At 41.6% G+C, this 15,185-nt stretch overlaps 2 protein-coding genes across 18 annotated transcripts in view; one reads left to right on the forward strand and one right to left on the reverse strand.

Moving 5' to 3' along the window:
* FBXO36 (F-box protein 36) overlaps positions 1-5,160 on the reverse strand; it is a gene marked incomplete at both ends in the record, with an annotated part of 75,244 nt that extends 70,084 nt beyond the window's left edge. The window contains one exon of the mRNA XM_080799433.1: positions 5,061-5,160. Coding sequence (XP_080655559.1) covers positions 5,061-5,160 — 100 coding nt within the window. The remainder of the gene's footprint in view (positions 1-5,060) is intronic.
* A 476-nt stretch (positions 5,161-5,636) lies between these two features.
* The window catches only part of TRIP12 (thyroid hormone receptor interactor 12), a 141,235-nt gene continuing 131,686 nt past the window's right edge, over positions 5,637-15,185 (forward strand). For 10 of the 17 annotated variants that reach the window (XR_013966544.1, XM_080798457.1, XM_080798466.1 and 7 more), the window contains exon 1: positions 5,665-5,805. The gene's annotated coding sequence lies outside the window, so the exon portion shown is untranslated. Of the gene's footprint in view, positions 5,806-15,185 lie in introns of all 17 variants that reach the window. The other 7 variants (XM_080798460.1, XM_080798461.1, XM_080798464.1 and 4 more) reach the window with 3 other exon arrangements.

The following is a 15,185-nucleotide window of genomic DNA, read 5'->3' on the forward strand; positions in this document are numbered from 1 at the left end:
CCCATCTGCCTTCTAAAATGTGCAACCTGGTGTCTAGTTAATATAATTTTAATTCACTTGAGAAGTTCTGTTCCTTAATGGCTCCTTAGTACTATCTCACCCCCAACAAAGCAAGAGAAGGCAACCTTTTACTTTCTCAAAAGTAAGTATTACCTACATTAAAAAACTAAAAAGCAAAAGACCCAATAAAATCGGGAATTTCTAGACATTAAAATTTCATAAGTAACCATCAATCCATTTGCACTCTCTGAATTTGTTGAATTAGAACCACTCACTTCCCCGGGTCAGTAGTCTCTGGTGACAGTTATTAATGCTGCCCATCATGTAATGTGGGAGGTGGTTCAGAGGTGATACCGGTGCAACAGATGCAAGTTCAAGTACAGAGCAGGCCAACTTCTCAGAATAAGTGCTATCCGCTCACATTTTCATTTTCAATTTTTATTGCTTTTCTCGGATTATCAAAAGAAATGTTCACTGTAGAAAAACTTGGAGCTTTCAAAAATATATAATGCAGGGGCGCCTGGGTGGCTCAGTGGGTAGCCTCTGCCTTCAGCTCAGGTCATGATCCCAGGGTCCTGGGATCCAGCCCCGCATCAGGCTCTCTGGTCAGCAGGGAGTCTGCTTCCCTTCCTCTCTCTGCCTGTCTCTTTGCCTACCTGTGATCTGTCTGTCAAATAAATAAATAAAATCTTAAAAAAAAATATATATATATATATATATAAATGCAGAAAGTGAAAGCAATCCAAAATCCCAACCCTCAGAGTGAAGAGCTTCAACTGTTTCCTCTGACATTTATTTAAATTTCATTAACATTTATTCAAAACAAAATACAACTCTTGTGGTGGTCGTTTTTTTCAAACTGGATCATCACGGTAATGTTTAACCCAGAAACTTGCTTTTCTTGCTTAAGATCTGTTCTACTAAACAGATCCATCACATTGTTGTTAAAAGGTTGTATAGTATTCGTTGGTATGAATGATTCAGTCTAACGAAATTTCCACTAATGGAAGTATGTTTTTACAATTATTTCACTCTGGTGAACTTCTTGCTCACATATCCTAGTATATAGGTGAAAGCATTTTTGTGTATGAAATCCTAGAAATGGACTTGCAGGGTCAAAGGGTGCATGTATTAACATTTCTATTAGGCTGTGCTTGAATCTTAAATCTTTAAAATTGCTGTGCAGTTTGAAACAGTATCGGCCGGATTCTTTGTTGCAAAGCCTAAACATCAGCCATTAAGTCTAGTTTTAATTCCTTTTTCAGAAGTCTTTGGAGAGGACAGTTTCCTGTCACAGGCTGCCATGCGACCTCACATGTTTTCTGTCAGAGCTACAACTCTAAAGCACGTCAAAAATATTTGTTATTTTTGAGGAGTGAGCTTTTGGAATTTCTTTTCTTTCTTCTTTCTTTTTCTTTCCAGATGACATTAGCTTTAGGTATCTTTTTGGAGTTTTTAGTAGGCTTAAGTAAAATAGGTAAATTAAGGTAATCTATTACTCATTCTTCCTCCTTTCATTCGCTGGACCGACTATCATATGTTGGTACTCTTGGGACGACTGCCTAACACAGGTGCAAGAGGCCACTATCTGTCAATTCTCACCATACAGTTACTGTTTCTAGCAGTTTTCCATTATTTGTCACATTAAACTTAAGTCACCAGGGGTGACCATCTTAAGCAATTCTTCCACTTCAAGAGAACGAAGAAGACAGAGTTTCAAGAGTAAAAGACTGGTCATTGTACCCTCCTGAGCCTCCTACTCTAAAGTGACTTTTTTTCCTCTGGACTCAGATTTTTTTTATTTTATTTTATTATTTTTTAAAAAAGATTTTATTTATTTATTTGACACAGAGAGAGATCACAAGTAGGCGGAGAGGCAGGCAGAGAGAAAGGGGGAAGCAAGCTCCCTGCTGAGCAGAGAGCCCAATGCGGGCCTTGATCCCAGGACCCTGAGACCATGACCTGAGCTGAAGGCAGAGGCTTAACCCACTGAGCCACCCAGGCGCCCTGGACTCAGGTTTTAAATCATCTGTGCTACCCATTAACTTGGCTATGAACTTCCTTTGTTCTTGAAAAGCCATTTCAGTGTTTATATAAATCAAATCACTAACTATATTCTCTCACCTAGATTACATGCTCCACAAGAGGAGGGATTTTGTTTGGTTTACTGATGTTTTCCTAGCATCCAGAACAGTACCTGGCCATAAAACGTGCTTAATACAGATTTGTGGAATAAAAGATGAATTCTTTGAAGCCAGAAATCTTGTATTTTGCATCTCCAATAGTAAATGCCAACTTGCTGATTAAATTAAGGAAAGGATCTTCATTCAGGAATACAATTTAAGATTTTCTTAGAAGCAAAGTGTGGAGTATCCTTTGCCTAAATAATATTCAAGGTTCTTTCCAGTTCTAACTTACTATGAATCTAGCAGTTTTCAAAGAATTAGAATCCAATATAAGAAAATATATATACTACTAAAACTAGAGTGAAAATAATTGTATAAATCTTTGATTTAGAAAGCAGTGCAGTAATTTTTCTAAGCCTTCAGATCATTATAAAGACAAATGTGAGAAACTATATTGACCATAAATTATATTCTGTAAGTGCCTTTCTAGGGAAAAAACAAAAAATCATGGTATCAAGTTGTTAATTGGGAATGCCTCCATAAGCATAAAAATATGTATTTACTGTTACTGTATAAGTAAGAAGGCAAAAAAAATATTTATGTATAACATCTATATTCTGGACTATACCAACAGTGGTATGACCCTAATGGGAGATATCTGCCTTCACAACCATGTGAAATGTGCAGTTATTTCAATTTAAAGTCAATAAAAATAAAAGCAGTGAAAAAGAATAAAAAAGAGAATCAGAGGGACAGAAAAATCCATCCAAATCTGGGACCCATTTTGAATAATATACAACATTTTTGGAAATAAAGGAAGAAAGAGAGAGGAAAAATTTTAGAAAGTCACTTCAGAAAAAGTCCATTTTATAAAACTCATTTTAATTCTAGTGTTTTAGTACTTATTTATGTCAGACCACCTCTTAGTGGATGTTTGGTTTCCTGTGCTGAGCCTTAGAAAAATTGTCTTGTGGTCAGAAAATAGCATATTCTCAAGACAGTAGACTGAAAAGACTGTTTTTTTGGCTTACTATTTTTTACAACCAATTTTACTTTAAAAAGAGAGTGAATTAATCAGATTTGAGATGAACTTGCACTGGTTGAACTGTAGTGGATATATTCCGTCTGCTTAAAAAAGAAAATGAATCAGCTTGAAAAGGATTTTATATAGAAGCAATTGACATGAAGAATAGGGCCTCAAATGAAAGTCAGTTTTTGATCTGAGAAAGAGAGAAAGAAAGAAAGAAAAAAAAAAGAAAGAAAATGAAAGAAAAAAAAAAGAAAAGAAAAAAGAAAAAAGAAGAAGAGAGAAAGCTGTAAGAATACTTGGGTGGGGGAGGAGCGTTTCATAAAGCACAGTGGTTAGAAGAAGGCGTGTGCCCAAGTTAGACTACAGAGCAAAGTCTGAACATCAACAACAGAAGCATTCTTGGGGAAAACTAATGGCCAGGAACACTCTTATGGTTAATTTACTAAAATAAAAAGGTAAGCAAGTATTCATTTGTTGAGGCTTAGGACATGGATAGTACACATGACAGTACACTTGTAATAATGGACTTTCAAGAAAAAGAAGTCCTCAAAAAAAATTTTTAAGGGACAAATTATGGAAAAAACTGTAAACATTAGAACATTTTAACTTAGGTAAGGTAGATAGAAATAGAAAACAAAGTATGAATATGGTAAGGTGTTATTGCTTTCAACCATTAATGTTAGAAAGTGAAAAACTGTAGGATCATACATCTTAAGACGAATGGAAAATGGTTCTAAAAATGTACAAAAAAAATGAATTTCAGCGTTTATGAAATTCCAATTAAACGTGTAAAAATCCCCCCGCCAAAATGTTCAATTAAATATCTAAGTTTGACAGGTTATCACGCTTTTATTATTGATATACTTGCAATATTTATAAATATCAGGTTTAAAAATACATGTATTATTTTTAAAAGATGCTTTTGAAGCTATTAAAAAAGCATTCTTTGCCTACTTAAGGGCTCACAGGAAAACTGATGCCATATTCAATAGCTACACCAAAACAAATATATACAAAATTCTAAATTTCATTTTATAGAAATACCATCTGTTGAAGTACAAGGTGCTTTATCTCAGAGACAGGCTTAAGCTCAGCCAGGAATCAGAAAATGTGTTCCGAGTGGAGGCCCAGTTCAACCTGATCATTTCATGAGCATAATAAATCAACCAAAAAGCCCACCTTAAATAGCTAAAGTAGTCATAAAAATAGGCCGATGGTTACTTTACTCCAGCGATAACATAATCCTCGGTCTTATTGTTGTGGAGCAGATGTCATTATGGGTGGGGCTGACGCGCAGAGCAGCTGAAACATTTTTGTACCACCCCCCGCACACTTTCAATGGCATAGAAGGGGCTCCAAAAAGGTAAGGGGAAAGCTCTCAACGATCAATTCCTACTAGAGATAAAGAAGTTTTGATGTGGTCGTGGTACCGGAAAAACCACAATGAGATTTTAAAAATCCCCCATGATTAGCTCCTACCCTGGAAAAGAGATCTTCCCTTTCTCCCCTCCCCTGCCGGCTCCTCCTTGGGACACTTGGCTGAGTCTTTCTTTCTCTCCTTCCCACGCTGAGGTGAGGTTGCACGCCAGCCAGGGACGCCTGTTTTTCTCTTCGCGCGGAGGGAACTCTGCGGGTAGGAGCCCCGGGTGGCAAGAAGGGAGAGGGCGGCGATGTGGGAAGGCAAAGAAAGCTCGCCAGGGACGAGCCGGGCTGGGGTTGGGAAAAGACACGCGGGCCACCGAGGAGCCGGCCGAGGAGGCCCAGGTGACGAGGGAAATCTTCCCGGCTCGGAGCTGGGACCGGACGCTTCCGGCGGGCCACAGTCGCTCTCGGCCTAGCGCGGCTCGCGTTCCGCGCTCCACCCGGGCGGCAGGGTGTTAGAGAGGGTAAACCGCGCCTCGCACTTGCCTGGGACCGGGTGACCAATAACTGGTAATAGTCTTTGCTCGGCGCTGGGCCTTGTCCTACAATTTCGAACAGAGTCTCCGGCAGCCACGACGCCATCTTGGGACGCCACCGCCGTCGCTAAGACAACCAGGAAGGGGCGGGGCTTGATTGGGGTCATGGGGCCAAAGCCCTAGTTTAAATCGAACCCTGCTTTTGAGCTAGCAGGGGGTTTCTGCCTTGGGGTGGTCGACCTCTCTCCCAAGAGTCAGAGAGAACTCTGGTCCGTGAAATTTCAAACCTCAGGTCCCTGGTGACCCGAAAGGGAATTAGTTCCTGCTACCACGGAGGGGAGGGGGTGACCCCGGCGGAGGGATACCAAGCACAGCCCCACATTCCCCTTCCTGGTCCCTCGAAGGGATCGGGAGGAGATCTCAGGCCGCTGGGAGAGTCGCTCCGGGCGGTGGGGGAGGGAGGGGCGATGTGATGGTCCGCGAGTAGGCAGCGGGGCCTTTCCCGCGGACGAGCTCGTCAGCCTAAACCGGCGGGCAAAATAGTTCCCGGAGGGTGTTGGAACGGGCGGGGAGGGAGGCGGCGCGGGCGGAGGCGCACGCCGGCCGCGGTGCTGCGGCTCAGCTGATAATTGAAGGGACCCGAGGAGCTGCCGCCGCCGCCGCCGCCGCCGCCGGGGGGGGGGTGGGGGGAGCTAGTGGAAGTTACTGCCGCGCCACCGAGTCCGGACCGGAGACTTTGGGGCCCAACTAGGTAATTGGGGCTCAGTTCCGAGCGGCCGGGCCAGGCTTGGGGGAGGGGGTTGTGCCGAGGGGTTGGGGGGGGGCGGCAAGGGGGGTGGGGAGGAGCTGGAACAGAAAGTCCCAGGAAGCCCGGTTGTGTCATCGCCGCGATTCGGCCCCCGCTCGGCCTGCTCCCGGCGGCAGCGGCGGGGCCGCGGAAGGACCGGGCCGGGGGTTGACGGGCGAGGCGCTCGAGGGAGACCCGGGCGGGAGCGGGGGGGTTCGCTGCGTCCCCCCTCTGGCCCCCCGCGATGAGGAGGGCCCTTCACGGAACCGGGGTAAGGCGTGCGGGTCTTGGGGAGCCCGGGGGCGCCGGGGGGGCCGGAAGTGGGCTTTGGAGCTTGGAGGGCGTCTAGGAAGCGAGAAAGTGGGGGGCCGGAAGTGCAGGTGGGGGGTGTGAAGACGGCAAGGGTTCCCCGGAAATGGGACGGGGGGCCCGGAAACGGGGAGAGGGGAGGCTCCAGGGCCAGGGACGGCCCGGAAATGGAAACTAGGGAGCAGCTCGAGTGACAACAGTTGTGGGAAGCGAGGGTCAGAGGAGGGAGAGGCCGGAGTGACTTTAGACCGCAGTAAGGGGTTTCCTGCCAAGGGGGGAGGGTTGTGGGCGGGCGAGGCCGGAGACAGGGGTCTGCGCTGGGCAGTTTCTTTAGCCGTGGGAAGTTGAGATTGAGTGAGGATGACGAAGAGACGGGCGTGCAGGGGGGCTGGAAAAGAGGCCGAGAAACTTGACTGAGAGGAGCAGAGCATGCTTCTGAATAGATCAGAGTGGAAATCGGGGGTGGGGGTCCAGGACTTGGGAGGGAGGTGGGCCAGTTGTCACTCCAATAGTATTAGCATTCAAAGCGAGTCAGGCGATTAATTTATTTATATGTGGATTACATAAAACCTATTATATCGTTTGTCCATTCAGTTCTCCCTCTCCTCCATCCTCCTCCATGGTGAGTGGGTTTCTAGTTCAGAAACAAGTTAAGGGGAGTTCAAATAACGAAGACTGGAAAAATCCCAAATCCTGTCCTTCGTGGCGCTTCCTTCCTTAGAGTAACAGGAATTCTTAATTTGCTACAGGGAAAAGAATTAATAAAGATTTAAAAACACATGCAAATCGGGAGGAAATAACAACACATTTGAACTGCTGGGGGCACCTTGTGTGGTAAGGAGGAACGGAAGGGGCTGCTCCTAAACCCTTAAGACACGTTCGTTTGTCTTTGGTAACGCCGTTTTACTTTGGGGACGTTTAGCTTAAGCGTCGTGTCTGGCGGTGGGTAGAGTTTAATTGCTTCGTTAGTTAATTGAAGGAGGAACTCTGTCAGTGAGTAAACGTTCGTGTGTGAGGGGTTCAGGGGTATGTTTCTTAAATGCAGTGAATGTGTTCTGATGGACGTCTAACTGCTCCCCTGCTGTCTTCCTTTCCTAGTCGGCCTTTCCGGGATCTTGCTTGGGCTGCCAGATCACCCGATCCCCGGGCTTTACTCCGTTTTGTAGGCCCTTTAGTGCTGTGTTCAACTTTCTATTCCTCTCCAGTCTCTCTGTAGATATTTCTGGCATTTCATTTTTTAAAGACCCAGAAAGTTGAGGCTGAGGATCTCCTCTCTAAAAGCAAAACAAAACAAAAAATACAGGGTATAAAGTTGAAAGAGCTATTGAGTGGGGCAAAAAACCGACGCTTGGAACAAAGGTCCTAGTTGTTGGGGGAAAAGGCAAGAGGCCTATATATGAGGCCTGTGTGTGGTGTGTTTGTGTGTCGCATTTACTCGGGGTGGGGGGGTGGGGGGCCGGTTAAGGTTGAGGAATGGCATCATCAGGTTAGAGACAGTTGCAGATAGTTTTATTAAGGTTTATTTTCATTATGTGAAGAGATCAATACTAAGTGTGAATTTTGAAGTAAATTTTAAAGTAAATTTCTTTTGAAACAGCCCTGCTCCATTTTCAGGCCCAGAAACATTACTGAATTAGTGTGGCTTTTACACATCATTGTGAGATTGTTTGGGGAGTTTTTATTTCATTTATTTTACGCTTAAGAGCATATTAACATGGTTGGAGTTTGTGGGCTTTGTCTACATCTGCTTTTCTATGAATGTGCCAATATCCATAAGGATTTAAGAATTGCCATGTAATTAATGTAGAATATAATTAATGTTATCATCATTTCTATTCCCAGTTTTTAGAGAGTTTGAGGGGTTTGTAAGTCTGCTGAGCTCACGGTTATTGTTTAGTTTGTGTCAGTGAACAGGCCTTTTGTTTTAGTTTTTCATTTCCTTTCTAAAAGTTTTAGAATTTGGCAGTTAGAGTTCCAGAAGCTACTAAGCTAAAATAATTTTTTTAAAAATTAAGGGGATGCTAAGCCTGTGTAAAATCAGTGTTTTCACTGAGCAAAGTAAATTTGAATATTTACCTTTCCATTCTAACTTTTAAGATTACTGTATTTATGTTATCTAGATAAGATTTTATGATCTTATTTAAGCACATCATTCCAGCAAAGAGACAAACAATGGCTTGGGAATTCACATAGTGCCAGTTAGTAGCTGTGTGACCTTGAGCTATTCACTTACCCTATCTGGTCTCCAGTATTTTTTTTTTTTTTTTTTCCATTAGAGAGCTCCAGCATGAACAGGGGGGAGGATCAGGAGGAGAAGTAGATTGCCCCGCAGAGCAGGGAGCCCCTATGCGGGGTTCTGTCCCAGGACCTCAGGATCAAGACCTGACACTTAACCAAAGGCCGGCTGAGCCATCCAGGTGCCCCTGGTCTTCAGTTATTTTATTTGTGAAATAGGGATGGGTAACCACTGTTTTACCTCACTGGGTGATTTGAGACCCAGTGGATATAATGGTTGTGAAAAACTACAAACTGCTAAATAAATAAGTGTAATACATTATCATTAGTTTTAGAAAATTATGTTAGCTATTTTGAGGTCACTGAAAGCACAGAGCTTCTCAGCAGTGGTAGTGATGGGGGGGTGACCTTGATGTGAGGTAGGTTGCAAATATGAAGTTACAGCAACTTACATTTTGAAACTATTAAATCGGTAGTGGAACTTGGGCTGAATTTCTGTTTTTTTTTTTATTATTTTTTGCATCAGCATGGTAGATATTTTTTCACTATACCTCCTACAGAATAAATGTGTTAATCATACTTAGAGAAATTTCTTTACATTTTATTGTTGATGACATGTACTGGTCTGTGGCTCTTATGAAATTGACTTTCTACCATTAAGAGAAAATATTGCCAAATCTTGATCTGTTTTCTTTACAGGATTTAGAGGGATTTTTAAAAAATTAATATTATTTTTTTCTTTTAAGTGGGTGGGTGAGGATCTTTCTGAGCAAATAGGATACCACCAGTTGCCCCTTTATTTTTCCATTTGCTGAGGTACTTCAGCAGACTCAAGTTGAAAAAGCAACCTGTTTGTTGCTTTTCCTCTTAACTCACGTTCTTTCTACTGCTAGTAACATGCACTTTTCCTTTATTTAAACCATTTCGGTTCACTTCAGCTGGCCGCTTCATATCACTTCCTCAAAAATTTATACCCCATGACCTTTACTTTTTATTTCTTGGTTATCTTAATAAGCTCCATTTTGGGATTAGAGTGCTAAATTTGTTGACATGTGTTGCTTTTGTTTCCTTGACTGGATTATAGGCTTCTTGAAGTCAAGGATTATTTTGTATCATCACTGTGTTTTGCATGAAGGTGCACGCGTATGCCTAATTGAAAGTAATACCCATTTTTCCTTCCCACTCCAAACCAGTAATGTTAGCCTAGTCTTGCTGACTATGCAACCAGTCTTCCCACTTGGAAAGTTTCTTAGCCTCAACAGATTCCTTGGGATGCTATTTGGTTTTGTGATCACAGCCTCTTATATTTCTGACTGCTGTGCCATCGAGTGCCTGGAAAGGGTAGAAGAGTAAGAAAGAAGTTGATATTATACAATAAATAGAATGTATAGATTGTTATATAATCCTGCTTGTAGTTCTTAACATGTAATGTTAGCCTTACATTTGTCTGTTTTCTTTTAGTGCCTTTGTATAGTTCATACTGATTTCTTGAAGGCCTAAACCTCTAGCAGTTCTCTGTAATCGCTACCTGGTCTGCTGGGTGACTCGAACACACAGTAGGTGCTCATTGTTACAGTAAATAGATAAATATACTGATGCTGAACCAGTCTCTTGATTTTAAAGTAAAATTTAACTTGGCCAGTGTCCTGGATTTTTTAACAATACAGTTCTTTAAATCTAATACCCTAATTTACTGATTTTAGGTTATGGGCAAGAAAAGTTGTTTCCTAGGCCTAGATAAGTCTCTTAAGAGTACTCAGGCCTTTCAGATTTTGGTTGTGATTGTTAGAGTTTCATTAAACTGGGTAGGCCAGAAGAAAAAGGAACTTGTCCATTATTCAGACCTACCTGTTTCATCTTGAGCACGCAGAAGCTTTTGGTAAACTTCTGCAGCTCTACTTGGAGTGGGGGAAAAAAAATCTGCTTGCCGCTCTCTCTGTCCTTTCATTAGAGAACAGCATTCATTGTTCATGTGCACACCTGATTTGATGGTTGAAGACTTGGGTAGTTGTCTTGACTGCCATTTCTGTCTTTTGTGACCTTGTGTGAATAGTTGAACCTTTGTAAGTTTTAAGTGCCTAATCCGAAGTGTGGTTTTTGCCACCTAACCTAGGTTTGTCATTTGTATGCTAGACACTGTATTTAGGAGATTAGGCTAGGTAGATTGGAACACTGTGCCCTTCCTCACTGGTTCATTGCAGCATTGACCATTGCCTCATTTGTTAACATCCTTCTACCTAGAATATACTTCTGTTATATGTAGACGTGAAAGGCTTTGAGGATAGATAGTGTTCCTTAATTGATGATGAATTCCTTGAAGTCTGTCTTCCCCTTTTTTAAAATCCCTCTAGCAGTGTCTGGCCTGCATTAAGGAATCTGAATGTTTATTAAAGGATCAAGTTTTGTGAGAATAAAATACTGCTGTAAGTGAAAATAATTTGTAACAGTTTAACGTCTTACTTGTTTCGACAGACTTCTTGAATCATAGTTGATGCTAAAAATTTTGTGTTTTGTTTTTAATCTTTTGGATATTTTTTAGGACTACGAGTTACTTTAAGTCATGTTATTAAAAAAATGAGGACAAGCCATTTCATAGTCCTTAATCATCCTTTATTTACATATAATAGTTGATCATTTAAATTCTACACTGAGGCCCTAAATATATTTTGATACGATGGGATGCATGTATTTGTTAAGTATGCAGTTGAGTTTTATACAGCATTTTTGTTTAGTTTCTTTGTTTCTTTTTGAGAAAGGATATATTTATTTCTGTAAATAAAATGTTATTACCCATATGTGGATTTTGAAGGCTATTTATAAGCCGAAATGTCTATCAGCAAGTCTTCAAGACTTAAAGTTACAGAATTTCAATGTGTATTTTAATCAACTTGTTGGCTGTCATAACCAGTGAGTTCTGCCCTGACTTCAAAAACTCCTACTCATTCCACCCGTGGGCAGCATTCTGAATAAATAGATGTACCTTGTGCTGTATCTTCTTGAGGTCAGATTAACTCAGTTTGAAGTCCTTACACTGGTAAACATCTGTGATGCCCTGGAAACCCAAAATGAGTTTTTACAGATAACTGCCTGTCTGAAATTCACTGTTGAGTTGTAATTTAAGCTGCTTTGTGTCCTTAGAGAGCAGGTTCATGGAGATCATATGGAGGGCCTCTCTCCCCCCACCCCCCACCCCCGTTTTTTTTTTTAGTCTTTCTGAAAACCTAGTGCTTCTAGTTGCGTTGTAAATAGTAAATACATGAACATGCTGTAACGTCTGCTGTGTCCCGGTATGTTGTAATCTTGTCCGTTTTTGCACCCTTGGCTGCGTGCAGTCCGATTGAGCTGCTTGGTCCTCTCTGAACACACTCCAGGAATTCAGCTTCCTTGCTTGGACTTTGATTAGTCGTCCTGGATCAACACCTTTCTTCATCTTACGTCTCTTGTAGCTGCAGATACACACTTCACTTTTTTCCAGAACCTCCCGTAAGAGTTTTACCCTTCACTTCTTAGTTAACTGCTTTCACCATCTGTCTTACATAATTAGTCGCTTACTTCTTAACTAGATCTTTGGCTTCTTGGTGATAAAGCTCTCATTTCTTCCATCGCCTCGGTGGCTGGCACAAGGCTCCTGACCGGCATTGTACATGGCAGTGACAGTTTATTTTGGTGACACGTTGAGGAACTGTATTGTGAAATAATAGTAGCACCATTTGCCGTAGTTTCTGTCAGCTTGCTTATTTTCATTTCTCAGGGTTTGATAGCTGAGTATAGGATGCTAGAATATAAATTTTTCAGAATTAGGCTCATGAACATCCCCTTTGAGGGATTGTTAAGGCACTATACTATTTTACTAACTTTGTTACCTTAGGTTTAGCATTTGGGAATTATGTTTACTACCAGGTAAAAATGTATTTATCAGTACATATTTATTTAGTGCTTCCTGTGTGCCAGGTCGCTGTTGGAAGGAATACAGAAGGCTCTTGTCCTGAGTTCCGTGGTTTCATTTAGTTGAACATCACTTACCTTGTTGAACTTAACGTTATTACTAAATATGGTATGGTGTTTAGCATAGAGAAGTGTCCTGTAGCTGTGGTAAATGCAGGTTTTCTACATTTAGAAAACCTGATAGGAGAATCTCAATTAAGAAACTGATAAATTAGGGCATGAAATTTGGCTTTACTGAATAAACTGTTGGAAGTGCCTTCATTGTGCAAATATTTCCTCAGCAACTAATGCATGTGCATTTCTGGTTTTATACCCTCTTGAAAAATGCTGAGGAGAAATAGATTTGTAAAATGAGATTTCTTAAGTTGAAGAGATGTGGTACTTTGCTGTAGATGAGTTCAAACTATGACAGTAGAACACAACATTGAACATTGTGCATATTGTTAAGTATAAGTTGAGTTTTACACAGTGGGTACTCAGAAGCTTAGAGAGAGGTTCCTAGGTTGAAGTTGACTAGGTTGAGGAAGAATTCATGGAGAGACTTCAAGTCTCTGGACTTGAACTGGCCTCATTTGTTTGGGTAGAGAGAAGGATGGGGAGCTTAAAAAGGTGTAATTGAGGTGAGGGTATAATGGTCCCATAAACTGGCCCTTTGGAGTAGAGGGTCCACATCTGTGAAATAGGAAATCAGGTTGAGATGATTGAGGTTTTCAAATGGGAGAAATTAAGAAATTAGTTTTAACAAATAGACATGCTGAGTTTAGTGTTGATCCCTGAATAGGTGGTGACAGCATGAAAAAAGTGGACAGAAATAATTTGATTTGTAAATGATCTACAAAGAAAAAGTGCTTTCAGATCTTATATAGATCTTATCTTTTATGAAATGGCTTCCGTTTCTAGGACTGTATAAGGGGTTACTGTGGTAAGTTTTGGGGTGAAAGAAGCAGTAGAGGTAAAATATCTTGTTAAGTTTCCCTACTTAGTAGTTGGAATACTTCTGTTAAATAAGCAGGAGCTGTCTAAATGACTCCCATTGCTCCTCTGTTCAGTCATAGTGTTCTTCCCCTTTAGTGGAAGCTGGCAGTCATTTTGTCTTAACACATTCATCTATTGTTTATTCAATTTTTTTTTTTAAATTCAGAGTACTGTTGGAAAATTAGTATATAATTTTTTGTGAGTTCCTCAGTAATGTCAGCCCTCTTTGTAAGGGAAACTTCTGCTAAGCATTTAGTACAGTAAAATAACAAAAGTTTTAAGAATAGTAAATTGTGGCTTAAGTATTACATAATTTTTTTTCAAAGATTTTATTTATTATTTGTGAGAGACAATGAGTGAGAGCATGAGTGGGGTGGGGGTCAGAGAGGCTCCCCGCGGGGCTTAATCCCAGGACTCTGGGATTGTGACCTGAGCAAAAGGCAGACACTTAACCAGCTGAACCACCCAGGCACCCCTACATACTTTTAAAAAAAAAAAAAGATTCAGTTATTAATTTCGAGAGAGCTCATGAGTGCAGAATCTCCGGAAGATTCTGGATCCCCAAGAGTAGGGAGTGACTCCCCACTCCCCACAAGTGGGGCTTGGTTCCACAACCCCAAGATCATGATCGAAGCTGAAGTTGAATGCTTAACCAACTGAACCACCCAGGCGTTCCAGTATTTATATATACTTTTAAAAAGTGCAAGTTAATATTACCTGTTTTTTGTTGTTGTTGGTTGGTTTTCTGAGGGGGAGGGGTGGGGGCAGGAGCGGGCAGAGGGAGAGGGGGAATGAGAATTTCAAGCAGGCTCCTTGCAGAGCATGGAGCCCGATGTGGGGATCATGACCTGAGCCAAAATCAAGAGTTGGATGCTTAACCAACTGAGTCACCCAGGTGCCCCAATATTGCCTGTTTAATCAAGTTAAATATCTTAGTAAAATATTTGCCTAGCACTCTGGCTGATGTCATAGTAGATTGTTTGTTATCCCTGTTACTTTTATAAAAGTGCACAAAACAGGATTTCAGAATTAGGAAATGAGGTTAGCTGGTGGCTGAAGGGTAACTAAAGATACCGAGAATAATGCTTTATTCAGGGGTCTGGTAGCAGTCATATTTAGTTTTCTTACAGCAGCTTTTCTAGAGTATTCTTGTAGACTTTGCTGATTGCAGTTTGAATTCATTTTATTCTTAAATAGAAACAGAGATGTTAGCAGTTAGTGCAAGATGGATGGTTTAGAGGAAGGCTTAACAGGTGACTTAACACCTGTTAAAGCTGTATAGCACAAAATTTGTGAGGGTTCGTGGACTTTGGAATAAAAACGTTTGTGAAGGCTGGGTATTTTACTACTACAAGAGACGAGTGTCCTTTGTTTTATTTTATTTTATTTTATTTTATTTTTTTTTAAGATTTTATTTATTTATTTGACAGACGGAGATCACAAGCAGGCAGAGAGGCAGGCAGAGAGAGAGAGGAGGAAGCAGGCTCCCTGCTGAGCAGAGCCCAATGCGGGGCTCGATCCCAGGACCCCGGGACCACGACCCGAGCCGAAGGCAGAGGCTTTAACCCACTGAGCCACCCAGGCGCCCCTTATTTTTTTTTTTAAAGATTTTATTTATTTGACAGAGAAACAAAGAGGAAGAGAGGGAGGGAGAGAAGCAGGCTCCCTGCTAAGCAGAGAGCCTGATGTGGGACTCCATTCCAGGACCCTGTGATCATGACCTGAGCTGAAGGCAGATGCTTAACTAACTGAGCCACCCAGGCATCCCGACAAGACTGTCTTTTATCAAGGCATTGGTGCAGCTTCCTAATTTTTCCTTTATTAAACCATGTTTTCTTGTCTTGTGTCCACCTAGGGAGAGCAGCCTAGTATCAGTAGGG

The sequence above is a fragment of the Martes martes genome (assembly GCF_963455335.1).
Source record: "Martes martes genome assembly, chromosome: 3".
NCBI classification, from domain to species: domain Eukaryota; kingdom Metazoa; phylum Chordata; class Mammalia; order Carnivora; family Mustelidae; genus Martes; species Martes martes.